We start from the raw sequence: 19,372 nt of genomic DNA, 5'->3' as shown, positions 1-19,372 counted from the left end.
TGCAAGCCCCCGGCTGGCTGCACTTGGCTACAGAGACACAGGCAAACAAATGCCCTGGCTTCAGGATTCGGACAAGTGAAAGCCCCAGCGGTGAGGGCTGAGTATTGTTGGGTCTGAGTTCTCGCCCACAACAGGACCTGAGACATTTACAACAAGGACATCACAGTGGGAGCAGCACCATGGACACCCACCTGTACAATCCTGCTGAGGTGACAGTCCGCAGCCAGCTCCAGCCCCTGCTTCTCCGCCCAGGCCTCCACGTGCCCCAGCTGCTGGCGGATGATGGCCCCCCAATAATGGGAGCACAGCCCCGAGTCGGGGTCGGTCACCAGCCTGTTGAACAGCCACATGTTGATGAAGTGGAAGAGCTGGGAGAAGAGCTGGATGGTCAGGGCCGCGTTGACCCGGCAGCGCCGCAGCAGCGACATCGCCCCCGTGAGCGTGTGCAGAACGTCATCTGTTCAGAGACACGGGTGGGGCAGGGCGCCCAAGGTCACCCGAGGAGACACAATTTAGCAGTAAATTTAGATAGTAACAGTCACAGCAATACCTGCTTGACCACTTTGAAAACACCAATCTCATTCAAATAGGAAACAGTGATGTGTTTTAAACCACACGTGGGCATTAACTACACTTATTTAACACTAAAGTTCACTCTGAGGCTTTTTGAAAAAGTACAACCAGCACGAAACACGAAAATAGGCCTGGCTGGCGTGGCTCAGTGGTTGAGCATCCACCTAGGATCCATGAGATTGCAGTTTGACTCCGGTCAGGGCACATGCCTGGGTTGTGGGCTTAATCCCAAGTAGGGGGCGTGCAGGAGGCAGCCGATCAATGACTCTCTCATCATTGATGTTTGTATCTCTCCCTCTCCATTCCTCTGAAATCAATAACAATATATTTTAAAAAAGAAACACCAAAATAAGAACTATTCTGAAACACAACAGGGGGTAGTTAAAATTTACTCTTTTAATAAGAATGCCAAATCCAATATGGTATCTCGTTTATTTTTAAAATACTGCCCTCTTACATGTATGAATATTAAAATAAAGTGGAGGGAGGGAGGGAGGGAGGGAGGGAGGAGGAGGGAGGGGGAAGGGAGCATCCTAACCTATTTTTGGTCTCTGCAGACTGTTCTCTTCGGGGTCATCCAGAAAGGCTGGCATATAGTTATTCAGTTCCGACTGAAGACAGTGGACCAGGTATCTGAAAATACCCGAACAATTTCAATGACCTCAGCATGATGGGCTGCTATCATCAGACACAGCACATGCCAAACAATCTGTACTTTTCATCACCATTTTCACAAAAAATACAAAACAGTTTTACTCCCAGGATTCATGGAATGCGTGTGGCTCAGTGAGTCCCTCTGTCGAGCCAGCACATTGTGCACATACTTCTGCTCTTGGTGTCTTTAAGAGCAGTTTTGAAAGTTTCACAAGAAAACCTGCCATTTAAATCTTTACAGAACACTGTCATCTCCCCAAACATGTTCCTTACTTAAACGCCATTTGAACCAGGTGCGCTAGCACGTCCTGGGCATCCAGTGTGATTCGACTCAGGTCCCGGTCCTGTTTGACAAAGTTGAGCAGCTCGGACGCATTTGCCATCCAGAAAGCAAGCGCCCCTGCGATGTTCTTCTGCTTCTGTGGGCAGAACACACTCCCTAAGCAACTACAGGCAAACAGAGACAACAGCAACAGAAAGGATGCTCCTGAAAAGCTGCTCGATAGACCAGTACCATCCCATCTCACCGAGGTATTTACCACAGATACCAGATATTTGCAAAGGAATTTGAGTACATACACAGCAGTGGGAAATAACCACTGCGTCTTTGGCTTGTAGGGTTCACGCAGAGACACATGGATCTAATTGGCTACCATTTATGGAATCAATGGAGAAATGGGGTATCAGATGATCTAGCACCAAATCAGAGGCTGTGCATTATCTGGTAATCTGCGTGTATACACGTGTATCCATGGTTACCCACAACCACCCTGATACTCGCAGTCGCTGGCGTGGACACCAAGCAACCCGGTATCCAGTACTGATCTATCGCATCGTCTCCCGACCACATGTGCAGGCCAGGCAACCTCAGATGAGATCCAAAGAAGAGGAACCAGGGGTAAACGACAAGGAGAAGAAACAGAACTGCTGTCATTTCATATCCACACTGAAGTGCATTAAGCAGAAATTATGAAATGCTCGTAGAGGTTGCAGTCAAAAGGGGTTTAGTACGGCGTGTTTCAGCTGCTGAATGAGGGTTATGAACGGCTCAGTCCAGTTGGGAGAACTGTGTCTGACATGGAAGCAGCATGGAAACTCAGCTAAGCCAATGCAGCCAGGGTCGGCTCCCAGCAGCAGGTCCTACCTGATCAACCTGGTCTACTTCCTGGAAAAACAGACGAGGGGAAATCAAGCAGAACGAGAGAAAGAAACTTGTAAACAATCATGATCGGTCAAAAAAATCAAAACGCTAACACAAAGGTATGACACAACAGTACAACACCTAGTTACGTGTTCCTAAGTCACATTACAGCGCTCAGAGTGGGCGACCTAAAGGGAAGCTTTGTCTTTTTAGCATCTGCACAATTAACTAAGTGAATTCCGAGAGCTTATCAATAAAGACATTACAGTAAACACATGGACACACACACTGGTCTCTTTTTAAGAGGTCTACAAAGGAAGGCCTCCCGAACGTCTGAGGGACGAGTCTCTTCCCCTGGGTTCTTGAGGAGACTAAGAGACAGGAAGGACCAACAGAAACAACATAAAAGCTAAAAAAGTTAAGTCTAAAAATATGTAAAAAACTTAAACCCATACTAAAAAAGAGTAAATTGTTTTTTGAAAGTGGGTTTTTACAAATTAAAAATTTTAAATTATTCAGTTGGTTTCTAAAACGTTGAGACTCTTCCAATCATGCACTGAACCTACATCTGACATTAAAAGACCAGTTTTGTTAATGGTGATTTCAGTGAAGGTCAAATTCAACAAGTAAAAGTCTATCAAAGTTGTTAACAGAAGTCTCATAATTTGAAACAGGCCTTACACACCCACACGTGATGGGGACAGATGAGGGCTCTGAACAGCAACTGAGAAGGAAACCACTATTGTTTATAGAACAGTAAGGGTGACAACGTGGTCCAAATAAAATGACTTTCCTGTTTAATCTTCACCCCTACTTGGGTAAAAGAATAATTCCATCAAAGTCATATGCCAATCACTCAAACATAAAAGAAACAATATGTCTTTAATTTTTTATGCCTTTTAAAAGCAGTTCTGAAGAAATTAAAAGGTGAGTTTACCTCAAACGATCCCAACAGGACCATCTAATCGTGTTATTTAACATTACAGAGCTGGAATTTTATAGATGAGTAATAGCACTGACACATGACTTAGAAAAAGTTTTTAAAAATCTGTAAATTTACTCTATGACCAAATCTTCAGATTACCTGTAGGTTTGGAAAATGGGTGTGCCAATCTTATCAACTACAGAGAGCACCCAAAAGGAACCAACCATTCCACCAAGAGAACACCCTGACTCCCTAAAATTTTCAAACTGACTGATGAAAGAGCCTGAACCCACGTTTCCTGGTGAGAAACGTCGTGACGTCTATTAACAACCTATGAGAGCTATCACAACACCTGCCACCGCCTACCCGCATCTCAGGAGGCTCCCAGAAAAGAGCGAGCGCCTTTTACATCTATTAAAGAACTCTGAGAAGTGGGCTGCCAGGGACTGGGAGGGGAGGTGCGAACTACTCAGTGGGGACGGGGTCTGGGGTGATGGAAATGCTTGGGAACAACACTGCAAATGTGCTAAATGCTACTGAATTATTAACTTTAATGTGGTTAATTTTATGTTATGTGAATCTCATCTTAATACATTTTTTTTTTTTATAAATTCTAAGAAACCCCACATCAAGTCTCAGAATTTTCTCCCAACAGCCCTTACAATTTTAAGGCCCTTTTTCATGATAATTATGTTACCACACACAATTTATCTTCCCCTACTCTCAAGTTTGTGGAAAAGAAAGAGAATAAAAGTTTGTATTTCTTTCAACTTCTAAAGCTATACAGTTTCAATACAGTGCATGTAACTCTAATTTTAGAAAAAAATTCTTAACATAAAGTTAAATATGAAGCCAAATCTGAAATATTAAAGAAACGGCTTGACTGCTTTCCAGCTGCAAGCGGTCGCTGCGCGCGGGCCTCGCGGCGGCTCACCTGAATCACGCCTTCCATCATGGTCACCATCTTGTTGACTATGGCCATCGCCTTGTGAGTCCGCTCTGCAGGACTGGCTTCAGGTCTGTGCTGGCTGGACAGTACGTAACGACATGCCATATAGAGCACATACGTAGGTGACAACTTAAAATGGACGGTGGAGCTATTAGTATAATTTATAATGGCAGATAAAAATGAATCTTCAGCTGTGAAAAGGTTTTTAAAGAAGAAAAGAGGAAAACAAGAACAAAAGGGAAAAAAAACATGAAAATCAGATGGAGAAAAGTGGGACGAGAAGTCGCTCACTAACAGTGGACTGAGTTACTCACAGCTCTCCCTGAACTCGATGCTCGCAGGAAGAATCAGCTCAGGCCCAGGGGCATCCTGCGTCCTGGAAGAAAAAGGTTGCCAGCTCTTAAAATCAGGTACGAAGCTGATGACATCCTGACCACCTTTGGAGATTTCTGAAACTTTTAAAAAACTCTGTAGTTTTCTTAAAACAAGAAAGAGCCCAAAGCCTCCTTTTCACGCCCATATCTGTGACGTACGCAGATATTCAGAGGAGCATCCCCAGTTATCCTGTCCCAGCTGGTCACTTGGAGGTCAGTTCCTCCAAGTATCTGCTTCCGCGGGGAGCACAGATGCGCCTGCTAACCTCTATTATTAATGAAGACGGCGCACAGAGCACAGCCAAGCGCAGTGCACCTGCTGCAGTCATGGCTCAAGTGACAATAAAGAGACCCTGCTGGGGGACAGAGACAATCTACACCACTCGGAGCCCGAAACCGAGCTTCTACAGAGGAAAGGGAAAAATTCCCAAGAGCCAGATGACCTCTTTCTCTCCTGACGAAGGCCAGACAAGACACTCCCTGGAGGTTCCCCTGCAGCCATCGGGTCAGCCTTTTCAATGCTCACAGTGATGCAGGCCTCACAGAACACACCCTGCTTGCTCACCTTTTTTCTTAACTCACATAAATTCGAGGCACTTTTCATCACTTAGCCTAATACCACAAAAATAAGGGAACTGCCAAAAATGTAAACAAAGAGAAACTATAATCTGGAACATTTCTAAGAACTAGCACTGCACTATTGTTTATCTATTTCTCGGTATTCAAAACCAAGTTAATTCAAACGTTAGGTAATTGGTACTACAGAGTTTTTCAAACTGCGGGACACCCTGCCCCCTGACAAGGCTATAAGGTAGGGCTCTGTTATAGGAAATTCTTCTTTCAGTTATAAGTATAAACATACACATATGTAGGAATGTGTCCACCAGGCATAATGTAAACATATGATATTGTGTTATGCACTCTGATCAGAAAACATTTGAAAGCCATTAGTAAGCAAAGACTTTTTTAAAACACATGAGATAAATGTGTTTTGCCTTTCTGCAAAGCTAACTGAAAACTAAGTAGTGGGGATTGTAATGAAAATATCTAGTGAGTTAAATATTGGCTCAAACCAAATTGAGGTCAATATTGATTCAAATAAATCTTCTAATTTAGTGAAATGGAAAGTCAACACAGTTCTCAGGGCACTTGCATTTATTGTTGATTTACTTTATTATTTTAATCCTCATTGTGAGAGAGTCACATCAACTGGTAGCCTCCTGTGCAGGGCAGGGATCGGAGCCTGCAACTGAGGTATGTGCCCTTGGCTAGAATCGAACCCAGGACCCTTCAGTCCTTGGGCCGCTGCTCTAACCACAGAGCCAAACCAGCCAGGGCCTTTGTTGCTGATTTAAAATGACAGTCCTTTTCAGCAACAACATTTAAGTCTATTACTCTAAAATAAATGGTGATGAACTGGGCAGAATCAAGTTATTGGAGTCATTGGTATATCCACTCACTAAATAAGTTAGTTCAAATAATAAAAATCTTCTCCAGGAATGAAAAAAGCAAGCACCTATGATGGTCACAGACCTATACAGTGACAGGCTGGCAACTAAAGTGACAACTCCTTTCCAACAGCCAGCTCTCTCCCTCCCACCTCATCTCCACGCACCCAAGATGAGTGAGGAGAAAACAAAATGTGAGTTAACTTGAACTAGGATAACCATTACAAGTAAAGCTAAAAATATCTTCATCAAATTACATGCTTTGAAGTTTATGCAGTCTATGACTTAGTAACCTAGATTTAACTCAACAACATAGGTGTAAAAATGCTCTTATAAGCACAGTATAATTTAAATGCTCAATTATAATAATATGTCTCTCTTACACTGGCCTATTTATAGGCATTTAAAATTGCAGGTAAGTATTTTCAATTTAATATCCACAAAATAATCCTGGATAAACTTTACAAATTATTTGTTTCATCAATTTAACAAATCTAATAAAAATAAAAGAATTTAAATTCTCATTGAAAAAGTAAAGTGTCAGTGATAATTTAAAGTCACTTCCATCATTCTAAAAGATTTTCTTCCTTGACTAAAATCAGTATTTTAAACATGCTTGTTAAAGCAGATTAGATTTTTATAAATACAAAACCTTTAATAAGTCTTTGCAAAGCAAAATAACCTGACCTTGAAAAAGTTAATTAACATGTATGTTCACAGGATAAAATAATTTCTGACATACAATTAAGCATCATACGGCTATTTTAACACCATTACCATACTATCTTCCCGTATCACCCATGTGTACTTACTAAGTTTGCGTATCCTAATCAATCTTTCCTCTCTCGCCTCTTGATTCACTCAGCTATCTATGGGCTCAGAACTATGACACGCACCTCTCTCACAAGTAGTACAGGCGCTCCTTATAATACTGATTCACTGTTCTGAACACCTTGTTCTAGAACACACCACCAAAGACAAGTGCAGATATGGAAAGTAGACTATTTACTACTACGTCTAAAAACTCACAAAGCCAACAAATATTTTAATAACCAAAAGCCCACAATACAAACAAGGTACAAACCTGAAATTCCATATCAAATTTAGTTACTGTGCTGAATATTAAAATCGTATGATTACAGTGCCCCCTGCTGGATGTTGGAAAATGAAAGACCTGTGCCAGTGGCCTGTGACAGAATTGATAAGTGACCTTGGGTGTGAGTCACCAGCCTCAGCTAATGCCTGTTAACAGATCTGTGAAAGGGAACAGGCAGAATGGTGCACTGAACATCCAAATAGCACAAAAACAAAGGGGGCGCCTTAGTGTCCCTGCTGCTGAGAGCAGGTGAAATGCCCATCTTGCTCCCCAGTTCTGTGTGAGTCACTGAAAGCCTGCAGTGCCAGTGCTCAGTACCAACAATGCTGCAGTCTAAACTCGCCAGCCACTGGGACACACCGCCTGTATTTAACTACCACACTGGAGGCACTGACAGTAATTTTCAACATTTAAACATTTTAGAGATCACAAGGAAGTAAAATTCTGATTTAGTAAGATGACATGTAATTTAAAAATCGTAAGAAAAGGAAATAACAAAAGGCAGTACTCTGTTCAAAAAAACTAGGCAGGCACAATGTGAGAAGAAAAACTAATTCACCCCCATCTGCCTCAGCAGGGAGACCCACCAGCATCGGACCCACATAGGACGTGAGACGCAGCTGCATGGTGCTCCATGGGTCTCAAAACTCCTGCAAGATCACTTTAGCTTTGTGCATTTTTAAACATGATAATTTATTCTAAAAATGAGTAAAATGATTAGTTTTATATAAATATGTTACCAAATATTAAAATCCTGTAAAACCCTCCATGTTTTAGAGTAGCACATTTATTTAAAACAGAGTCATTTTAACTCAACATGCTTCCTGTCTGAACTGGATGACAGTGCAGCATAAAAGGACACACTGTAGACGAAGCATTTTTTTCCCCGTCAACAACTTGAAGTGGAAACGCTCTTAAAATTACTGCTAACATTCTAAAAATGTCAACTAAACCTTTATATATTCAATAACTTTACCCCAGACCCTCTCTGGGCAAGCTTTCCCTCCTTTCACAATGAGAACGAACAAGTCCTACCTGCTTTCCTGCCTGCGGTGCTCGGGCTGCTGCTCCACTCGGACCATCGGCTTCACCATCCCCCGCTCGGCTGTGCTGCAGGCGGACGACACCCTGTCGCTGTCCAGTCTAGTTGAGCTCTAACCAAGGGGAAACACGGGCCACTTATAACACAGCACAGGTACCCAGGCTTCACACCCAGCACTCCCGGTGAGGGCGCCATAATGGCGCAGGGCTGCCGGGCAGGGGACTAGACAGGATGCAGAGAAGAGCACAGGCCAGAAACACACTGCGTGCAGGGGCTGGCATAGTGGTACCAGGAGCATGATGTTATTAAAGAATAATGAAACACACAGCCGCTCCCGTTGCAAAGGCCAGATGCTCGCGTGACAGCACAGACCTGCCAGCATGGTATGCACAGGGCTCTTCAAAGCACAGCAGTAACAGTGACTTTATCCCCAAAGTTCTCGTATATCAGGACAGAGCTGGTGGACTATGTACAATATGAAGAGTTAGGTTCTTTGGTTTGTTAGTTTTTTTTGTTTGTTTTTTGTTTTTGTTTTTAAATATATCTTTATTGATTTCAGAGAGAGGAAAGGAGGGGGAAAGACAGAGAGAAACATCAATGAGAGAGTCACTGATCGGCTGCCTAGCCCGCAACCCGGGCATGTGCCCTGACCAGGAATCGAACCCCAGTCACCTGGATCCTAGGTCAATGCTCAACTGCTGAGATATGCCCGGCCGGGCGGGTTTGTTAGTTTTAAGAAAGGATTTTAAAATCTGCTCATTATATATAGCTCAATATGTAATGAAGAATTGAGTACAGAAACTGCTGTATTTCCTGCCCTTAATCAATGCAGGTTGGAAAAACACATGTATAGCAACCCAGTTCAGTACATTTAAACCCTTCCAAACAGTGCACATTCCTAACCAACCTACAACAGGCAAAAAGGGTGACTTATTTATATTAAGAAACCCATCAGAACAGTCAATGAGCTTATAGGAAGAAACCCACTGCAGCAAAATGTTACGTAAGAATTCTCACCACATCTGTTCACTATGGAAACTGAGCATAGGTCAGTAAATAAAACCACCCTTGTCTCATCAATGAGAGTCACACTCGGCACTTTTTGACATTTTCCGTAAATGAGATATTACTTTGTAAAAAATTACTCTCTTTCGTACGTTGTGAACATGTCACAGTATTATTTCTGTGCTACAGAACTGTACGGCTGTATAACACTTTGTTGTCTTTTCATCAGAATTCATTAAGCTAATCCTTATGTTGTTTAAAGTGCTCACCAGTACAGGGTGTCGTGACAACTGAGCCTGTAAACATATATATATATGTTCACAGTAATTAATCCCATAAGATACATTCATAGAAACAAAACTGCTTGGTCAGCAGACAGCAATACTTAGGGTACAAAAATTATTGTAAAAGAATAATCAGTGGATAGATAAATTACGGTATGTTTACATGCTAACATATTACAATACAATTTAGCTTGTTTTCGAGTGATTTTCAAAGGAAATGCTCACAAAACAACAGCCAGAGGAAGCAGGGCAGAAAGGAGTTTGTGTATGTGTGTGTAGACAGATTCAATTGTGTTAAAATGTATAAACAAATACACGTGCATCAAGAGTTCAGAAAAGGATCCATCAAAATGTTATCAATAGACAACTATAAACGGTGAGTGAGCAATTTTCATGTTTTTACTTTTTTCAATTTATGAAGTTTTCTATGTTGACATTTTATAAAAAACTAGATTTTTTCTATAAAGACAGCTGTATTTGGTTCCAAGAGTGTTTACTCATTCAAGTATTCAACAGGTCTTTGCTGAGACTCTTTTGTGCACCACATGCAGTGTAACCCCAGAAGTACAGCAGTGAGCTCATGAGGCCAGAGCCCGACCCTCACAGAGCCCCAGTCAACCGATAAACAAGGTAAGTATCAGATGAGAACAAAGGCTGTACTAAGAATCTGAAATAAGCTGCTGTTGGCGCCTGGATGCTTGAGGAAGCACATCTTTAAGGAAATGACGTAAGCTGAGGTCTGAGGGGTAGCCACGTGAAAACAGCAGGTGGGAAGGACATTGGTGGCCAAGGAGCAGCAGCCAGGGGGCCTGCATGCAGTCACAGAGCTACACCCAGCACACACTTAGCTGGGAGGGGAGGTGGGCAGGTCCTAGGGAGCTGTGTAAGACAGGGTGAGGACTATGTGATATCTGAATCAAGAAACCCCCAGGGTCTTTGAACAAGAGGTAGTAACAGAATCTAATTTACATTCTGGAAGCATCGGTCTGGCTGCTGGGAGGAGAGTGAAGACAGGGCAGCACAGAGGAGGGGCTGCTACCTAAGGAGCTATGTGTGCTTCTGCTCTGTGACAACTGCAGTGACGGTAGAGAAAGGTGGACACTTGGGGGCTGCTTCACACGTGGAGCAGAGAGAAAAGGCCAATGGCTGGATGTGGAGGCTGAGGGAACGAAAAGCATGAGGAGAGCTTGTGACAGATCCCGGGCCAACACTGTGGATGGGTAACATTTACCGAGACAGGGAAGGATCAGGAACAGAGGAGGCTGGACAAAGGTGATCCAGGTGGTAGCTGTGTTAAACCTGAGATACGTGTCAGCCGTTCCCATGGGCACCTCAAGCAAGACTCTGGAGCAGGGAGAGGTCAGGGCCAAGGACAGTCAGGAGTAATTAGCACACAGATGATGTCCTAACTCTGGCAACTGTGCCAGATCCCCCAGGGAGCATGGATCAACAGAAAAGAAAGGACTCCCCGGGTCTGGTGCCTTGGACCCCAAATTTCAGAAGAGAAGTAGAGGAGGAACCAACAAACCAGAGTGAAAAGGAACAAGCACCCAGGTGGGAAGAAAAGGGGAGGGACACCCTGGGAGCTGAAAAGAAAGTGCACCAAGTACAGGTGGTGACCCAGCAAAGACAGGTGGAAAATAAGCATCAGACTTGGCAACCTGGAGAACATCAGTGCCCGACAGACATAGTCCCCATGAAGGAGCAGGAGCCAAAGGAGAGCCAAGGAAAGAAGGTGGGGTATAGGAAGAAGAATGATCTGTTCAAGAAATCACGCTGTGAACAGCAGGAGAAACCTGGGGCAGGAGCTGGAGGACAGGAGGGTTTTGTTTGGATGCTGGTGAGAATGTTCCAGGCCTGGGGAGTCTGCTGGTCCCAGCCTCCAAGTAGCCCCAGCCTGGCAGAACCTGGGCACTGCTTTACCCATGGGAACGTGGAGGAATGGACACTGCACCAGTTCCTGGACCAAGCTTTACGGAGACCTGCAAATTCCACGGTTCCTGGGAGGCACCAAGACGTCTGGCTGCCCCATGGAGAGACAATGGGGTGAAAGGTGCCTTGGAGAGAACCTGAGATGACAGGGAGATGGGGGGCCCAGCAGGCCCCATGTCCCAGCACAGCTTGGCCACCAACTAACCCACCGGCCGAATGCGCTCACACAAACAACCATCAGCAAGACCAGCAGACGCACTGCCCAGGTGAGTCCAGACCACCTGCACAACTGTAAGCACGCAGGATGCCTGCTGTTTCAGTCCACTGAGTTTTGGGGCATCTGTTTCCCAGCAGCAGATAACCAAAATGAGAAGAGAAATAACTGATTACACAAGAGATAAGCAAAGTGCCCAAAGAGGTAGGCTGACAGGTGGGAGCTGGGACTAGGTTGAGAGTTAAGGAGAGAGGAGTCCATTATCTTCAGGGACCTCTTGACTGAGATGGGCTGGTCACACACAGCACAGAAGAGAAAGCAATGCCCCTTCCTCAGGGAAAACACAGCCTGCCCACTGTCCAGTGCATCACTGAGAGGTAACAGCCCACAGTTAAGGCCACGATGGATCTGTCTGTACAACAGTGTACAGGTGCACTGCCATAATTCACCCAGTGTCCTGTAACGTTAAACAAACACGGCCTGTCAGGTAAGATGCCAACACCTACCTTGCTTGTTGGCAATGCTGTTCCACTGTGAATATCGCCTCCTAAGTCAAAAGTAGTCTCCTGAACAATGCTGTCGGGATAGAAAGAAACACAGAGTGAAGAACTGTCGAACAATAGGCAGAGTCCCATCCTAGGAACACGAGAGGAGCAGTTGGCTCAACATGTCCATGTGCAAGGTCTTCAGGAAGTCACTTTCCTTCCAGCACACGAAGTTCTAGGATAAAACACTTCCCTTACTGATATATACTAAATACTCTCAAGATATTTTTTAAAACTATATTTAAAAACAATAAATTGAAAAGAACCATAAAGAAAAAAGCAAGCTGTTTCATCCCATAAGCCTCCTTAGGCTGCAAATGGCACAGAAATGAACAGCAGGCGTCTCGGGTGCCAGGAGCCCATCTGCAGCTATGGGGGCAATGGTGCTCACAGGCAGAGCAGCGCAGGGCAGAGCTGCCGCTGCTTAGAGTCATCCGATGATTTCTATGGATCCCACTACTTGGGCTACAAATAAAGAAATGGAGAAATTTTTGATAACATAGTAATCAGAACAAGAGTTATGCTTGTTTAATTTTTAGACTTACTCAAAATCCCAAAACTTTTAAATTATCCTTATGAAAAATTAATTCAGATTATAAACAAACTCTCATTCTAAACAGGCAACAACCTGGGCCACACAAAAAAAACTTTGGCACAAATGAAGGGAGAGGGAGTCCACTGGTCCCACCCATGACAGAGGCCCAACCAAAGAGCAAAGAGCCCCAAGACACCTGGACACCAACAGTGTGAACCAGCACTTCAACTCCTAGGATTTATAAGACAATTAAAAAAGTTAAGACCTCCCTTTTTATGGTATTTGAGAAGTATATGGTGTAATTGCAAAGCACTACGTTAACTCGAAAATTTTACTTAAGCCCAATCTATAGAATAAACCTAGGAATGGACAGAAAGGTTCGAAACAATTTCAAATTGGAAAAGCAGGTACGAACCCCTCTTCTACCCCATCACCGTAAAAACAAAACCAACTTGTAATGCAAAATAGTATCACACTTTAAAATGGTCACTTTTGAGAAAGTAAAACTTTTTACTAAAGGCTAAATATCAACTTCTGAAAATGACTTTACACAATATATCCCAGTCTCGTGAAATTAAATGCTTATCCTCTGTCACCAAGATATTCACAAAACAGACAACGTTCAGCTGGTCTGTGCTGGCCTGAACGGGAACTCAGTGGTCACTTCATCTCAGATCATCAAATAGGAAACTTGAGCGCTGGCCTCCCACTCTCACCACCTAGCAGAGCAGCACACACCTTGCCGCCCCTCTCTTCTTCTGCAGACGGACAACAGCACAGCAAAGGCCCCCTGATTCCATCTGCAGTTATCACCCTGGAAGCACGCGTGCACTCACCACCACGCAAGGCCCTTTCCCCAAAGCCACTAAAGCTTCCAAGTTCAACACGGGTCCACTTGTCCTGCACTCTGGATATGCAACTGTAACGTGACCTTATCCATGACTCTGATGACATTATCCAAGTAAGGCTTTGAATGTAAGAAGCAGGTCTTGGTCATTTCAGCCCTCAGAGCCCAAAGTCACAGTACACGGGTGCTCCATGAGCACAGCCCAGGTGAATTCAGAAGTCCCTCATGCTCCGCCCCGCTCATCACATCAACCGTGCTCCCTAGCTAGGAGGGCGTCACCAAGGCTCTGAAGACAGAGCCTGGACCCTGCAGCTAAGAACACACGGATCGCATATCCCTCCACCAACTAGAAAAACAAAAGGCAAAGCCAAATATCACTAGAAGGAAGGAAATAACAGCAAATAGACACTAAAAAGACAATAGAAAAGATCAACAAAACTAAGAGCCTGTTCTTTCAAAGATGAACAAAATTAATAAACCTTTAGCAAAACTGACAGAAAGAGAGAGAGAGAGAGAGAGAGAGGACTCAAATGAAATCAGAACTGAGTAGAACACCGAGGGAAAAGTTTAACTGCATCAAAACAGTAAAACACCTAGAAATAAATTTAGCCAAGGAGGTGAAAGACCTGTACAGTCAAAAGTTAAGACACTTATAAAAGAAACTGAAGACACAAAACAATGGAAAGGTGTCTGTGCTCATGAACTGGGAGAATTAATATTGTCACAATGTCCATACTACCCAAAGCAATGTGTAGATTCAATCTGTATTAAAAGTCCAATGACATTTTCCACAGAAAGAGAGTAAACAATTCTAAAATTTGTATGGACCCACAAAAGATCCCAAGTTATAAAAGCAATCTTGAGAAAGCAAAGCTGGAGGCATCACCTTCCTGATATCAAATTATACTTAGCACAGCATAGCACTGGCAAAAACACACACACAGATCAGTGGACCAGGACAGAAGGCCCAGAAACAAACCCACTCAATTAACTTACAATGGGAAAGGACAGTCTCCTCAATAAATGGTGCTGATAAAACTGGGCAGCTACATGCAAAAATATAACACTGACCCTGGCCAGGCGGCTCAGTTGGTTGGAGCGCTGCCCTGCACACCAAAAGGTTGCAGGTTTGATTCCCGGTCAGGGCACGTACCTAGGTTGTGGGTTCTCTCACGTCAATGTCAGATTTCTTGAGAAGCAGGTAGTAAAGGCACATGCTGGTTTTCTTTGGGAACTAAGGGGTCTGGTCATTTGCTGACACCTGGAGCTCAAGGTGAATGGCTAGAAACAGATCTCAAACAGCCCGTGAGATTCCCAGCTTGCGTCCATTAGCATGTGATAATCACACAGTGCTCCTGGGAAGACAGGAAGTCTGCCCTTGCCGCCTTGTACCCTTCTCTTTGGCAGGATTCAAAATGGACAAAGAATGGACCAGGAGGCACAGAGCTCACTGGTAACCTACCAGGAACCACCAAAGTAGAAGTGATAATGCCGATACACTGCCCAAAGACCCACGTGAGGAAACTCTAAAAGTTCACAGCTGGCCCAAAGTCCAGGCTCCGGGTGGTTAAGCAAAGGCAGGTCCCGGACGGAACACGGAGGGCAGTGCGGGAAAGCCAGCGATGGCTGCGCACAGCTTCCACTCAGTGCACAGGCGCCGGCCCCACCCTCCCAGCCGGCAAACGGGCAGTCACATGGCTAAACACTGCCAAACAGCAAGTCTTCCTTCCTCCCCACAAAGCGTTTACTAGAGTCAGTGAGGACTTGTTTTCCAGTAAGACACCAACACGGCGAGTCCCCAGAAAGGCACTAGGTGGAGCTCAAGTGTAAAATATTTGGCATCCTTCAGAGATCGCATGTGTTTCCTCATCAGCAACAGAAAAACGAACCCCTCGACAAAAAGTCTGACTACACAGGATCACTACACAGAGCACAATTCTTCAAAGAGCAAATCAAGTATTATTTTAAAGGATCAAATAAACAACAAAATATTTTAAAAACCAACCACAACTCCCAGCATTAAGATGGAGTCAAGACCTGCCTATCGTCTTCTTCCCTGAGACCAACTAAATAAACAAGAACTGGAAGCACAAACCCACTTTGAATTTTTAAAAATTAAGGCAAAAAATAAATAAAAAGCCATGATCTATGCTAATTTGTAAAGTTTTAAGCACAATGAAAGACACGGTGCACTTCTCAGAGGTGATGCGTTGCAGATAATTACCCAGGTTTATGTCTGGGGCCCTTGGTGGGCAGGCCCCCGTCCACAGGCCTCTTCACGAGGGCGTGGTCCTGGCTGGGGTCCACGAACTTGAACACGTGCGATGCCCCAAACTGCACGCTCATCCCGCTCTGCAGCATGGTCGTCTCCGAGATGCGCTGCCCCTCCACATACGTCTCCGCGTCCATGCTCCTGGGCGTGACAGTGACAACACCGTCCATGTTCGTGAGGTCACAGTGATGGGGCTGAATTCCTGAACCAAACAGCTAAAAACAGAAGAAAATCAAAGAAACTGCCATCATAAAGTACTCAGTACTTCAAACAGACTCTTAAAACCACGAGTCCCGAAAACAAAACAAAACCACGAGTCCCCCTTTTATAATACATATAATCTAATAAACTCTGGACTTTTGGTAATTTTTTAATGTATTTTCCACTAATACTGTAAAACCAATTAAACACTGTCAAAACGACTGGACATTTTACTGTCAGCACCCAGTGCCTTGCTTTGAGGCATACCCCAACTGCATTAGAAAGCACAGGGCCCCTTTTACACACAGAGGGTGAGTCTGTGCAGGTCATCGGACAAGAGACTCCTAAGGACCTGTCTGCTGCAGTGCTAAGGAGGGATGCCAGGACGGAACGGATGTTAACAGCTCGGCCCACCATCCACAACCGAGACACACGAGTACAGGAAGGAGGACCACCAGGTCAAACTCAGAGAAGAACCCTGACCTTCCAATTCACAGAACATGCTGAGCTCTGTGTCAGTAAGTACGAGGACCACGCTCAGCCAACATCTGCACCATGGTGCACTGAATGCCGACTGCTCCATGTGTCGGCCCATCGACAGGCATTCTCACTCAGGTTATCTCCCTGAGGGAGACCTGTAAGATCACTGCCATCTTCCGGAGAAAAGCAGGGTCTCAAACGAATGTCACGGCCACTCTATGTTCCAGAGGTGGGGCATGGACATAAACTCACTCTGCCCTTTCACACTGAAGCAAAGTGACGCAGCGTGAACACGGCATTTACATTAACACATAAAGCCTTTCACTTTTACCCATTTATTCATCCGCTACCACGTGCTATGACCTACTGAACTGTGAGGGTTACAAAAGGAAGCTCAGAGCCACAGCACCACTGCACACCTGGATAGAGTTGTCGTCAAACTTCTCCGTCCCAACCTCGGTGACACTGAGCTGCAGGCGGTAGAGCTTCGGCTTATCCCTGGAGTCAGAACCATCTGTGAGAAGCAAATGCAAGGTTATCTCAGAAGTGAAAGCACAGTTCTCTCCAAATTTACAGCATGCAATTTAACTAACTAGATACAGAAAGTTAAAATTAAGACACTTGAACACATCAGCTTCTGTTTAATATAATTTAAGATGCTAAATGCTTTCATATCAACATTTCTCATCACATAAAGACTTTTCTCCACCACACAGCCTTCGATTTTTGTTAGTGATTCTGGGGAGGGATCCTACCGGCCAGTGATGATCATCAAAGACCCACAGGCCTTCCCTCAGGCCAGATCCTCCTTGTAGTAAACCTGCCATCTACCTAGCACATGGGGCGCACGGCTGGTGGGCACTGCTAGATCACTGAGGGAGGTGTTTACATGCACAGCCTCAGGGCTCACCCCACACCCCCTGGACCAAAATCCTTGGGAATGAGGCCCAAACCTGTGCATTCTGAATAATGTCCCCAGTGGTTCTCATATCCATCACTGACATCGAGTGCAGTGCTTAGCTCCACGGAGCAGAGCTGGGTGAGGACAGGAAGGGGGTGCCTTGGAGGTTCTGTGTTACTTCACCCTCCACAAGGTGTTGGGACTTTATTCTCCCTGCATGTGAATTTATATCTCCCTACGGCTTAGGAAGAACACTGCCATTCGGTCTTGTCTGTACCCAGGAATACTATACACTGGCACCTACTACGTTTTCTCTACTACAGAATGATGTCTGTCAAAGACCTCTTCAGATTTCAGAGCTGTGCACACGTGAGGCAACGTGCCCCAGAGAACCTACGGACCACGACAGTCTCAGTGTTGGGCCAGCCCAGTCTGCGTACATACGCTGCAGTCAACTTAGAAGGCCAGTGGTCTCCCTGACCTACTGCACTAATGCCTGTGTCGCCCTCAGGACCACTCACTAAGTTGCAGTTAAGCTGTCTAGGCGCTGGGACTGGGGGTATAAGCCAGGAGGGCTTCAGAAGGTAAACATATGAAGTGCGTAAGGTTTCAGGATGCAGTGTGGTCTGAGCTCTCAAAGACACAGATACGGTAAGTAGAGCTCTGTGAGAACTGCTGCTCATTTTAGAGCACACAAAAGAACATTCCAATAAAGCTTTCTCTTTCTCAAATAGATTGGAGGTCTGTGCAAGCTGGGTGAAGGGAGGAGCCACTAGAGCAGCACCTGAGAGGCGGAGGTCTAACGGGCATTAGAACTGGGTCACCATCTGTGCTGCTCGGCATGCTGGGCCACCCTCACTGGACACGGTGCAGCTGAAGCATCTTTCAAACAACTTTATTTTCAACTCCAACTCTAAGTCCTGGACCCAAAATGAGGCATCGGCATCACCTGGGCTCTCCCGGGACCTGGGTTGCTCCCTCCAGACACCTAAGTCCAGCCCCCCACAGGTTTACAGTTCTGCTTGCTCTAACACCACCGGCAGTCCCTTCATCTCCACAACACTGACCACACCCACCATGCTTTCCACTGACTCAACGCCCCAGCTCTGAGCTCCCTGGTGGCTAGCTTAAAAAAAATCTCTTTATCCTGGCACTCGGCAGTGTCTGGTCCACAGTATGCATTCAATAAAGATCTAACATGTTAACAGTCAGTAATCATTAACTAAACATGAGGAAAACTGAATAATGCAATATGGTCACACCGCAACTACACAATGAATCATAAAGAAAACAGAAGCAAACAACTAATCAACAACAATTACTTCAGCACAAAGTTAAAAAGAACATGAAAAATATGGCTGTTTAGAGTGAAAGAAAAAGTCACATAATGTGCTTCTGTTCTGAACGCTTCTGAAAGGCATCTTGTGAGCTAACAGCTATTATATACTTTTCCACGTCCACAAATAAGGAGAAGGGGAGAAACAGAAACTTCTTTCCCAGTCTCCTTTCTGACCACTTCACAGTGGTAACAGAAAACACAGGCAACACCTTTACAGACAGGTTTCGAGTGACCTGAAAGACGGCCACAGACTGCGTAGATAAAATGGTGTTTGGCTGGAGTTCGGGAAAGGAGGGAAGAGAAAGGAGATGGAGGCAAATGATGCCCTGAAGAGTGGTACCTTCCCTCTCATAGAGTCCACTACCGTCTCCTCGTGCGAGTACAGCGATCACCTCGCAGGCAGTCACAGACACAGCTGTTTCCTAACACGAGTCCTCAGTGCCCCTTCCTCGCCAGGTGTCGACAGCTAGTCCTTCTGCCCAGGGCCCGAGCTCAGTCCCTCAGGTGCCACAGCCAGCCCGGAGCCCTTTCCAGTGGACAGGCCTCTCGAAGGGACCCTGCCATGTACAGCTGCACTACTACCAGAATGCTTAAAGTTTTTTAAATTTATAATTC

General features: G+C 44.9%; 1 protein-coding gene across 4 annotated transcripts in view; it reads right to left on the bottom strand.

The window, feature by feature from the left end:
• AFDN (afadin, adherens junction formation factor) overlaps positions 1 to 19,372 on the bottom strand; it is a 112,497-nt gene that overhangs the window by 44,193 nt on the left and 48,932 nt on the right. For 3 of the 4 annotated variants that reach the window (XM_087817751.1, XM_087817752.1, XM_087817753.1), the window contains exons 9-17: positions 16,937 to 17,031; positions 15,789 to 16,051; positions 12,144 to 12,213; positions 8,196 to 8,314; positions 4,557 to 4,618; positions 4,228 to 4,433; positions 1,501 to 1,646; positions 1,112 to 1,206; positions 192 to 457 (exon numbers count right to left, since the gene is read on the bottom strand). In XM_087817751.1, coding sequence (XP_087673877.1) covers positions 192 to 457; positions 1,112 to 1,206; positions 1,501 to 1,646; positions 4,228 to 4,433; positions 4,557 to 4,618; positions 8,196 to 8,314; positions 12,144 to 12,213; positions 15,789 to 16,051; positions 16,937 to 17,031 — 1,322 coding nt within the window. Of the gene's footprint in view, positions 1 to 191; positions 458 to 1,111; positions 1,207 to 1,500; positions 1,647 to 2,371; positions 2,393 to 4,227; positions 4,434 to 4,556; positions 4,619 to 8,195; positions 8,315 to 12,143; positions 12,214 to 15,788; positions 16,052 to 16,936; positions 17,032 to 19,372 lie in introns of all 4 variants that reach the window. The other variant, XM_087817750.1, reaches the window with a different exon arrangement.

The sequence above is a fragment of the Miniopterus natalensis genome, chromosome 5 (assembly GCF_054644295.1).
Source record: "Miniopterus natalensis isolate mMinNat1 chromosome 5, mMinNat1.hap1, whole genome shotgun sequence".
Taxonomy (NCBI): Eukaryota; Metazoa; Chordata; class Mammalia; order Chiroptera; family Miniopteridae; genus Miniopterus; species Miniopterus natalensis.
The sequence above is the reverse complement of the archived record's forward strand: the minus strand, read 5'-3'. Positions and strand labels throughout refer to the sequence as shown.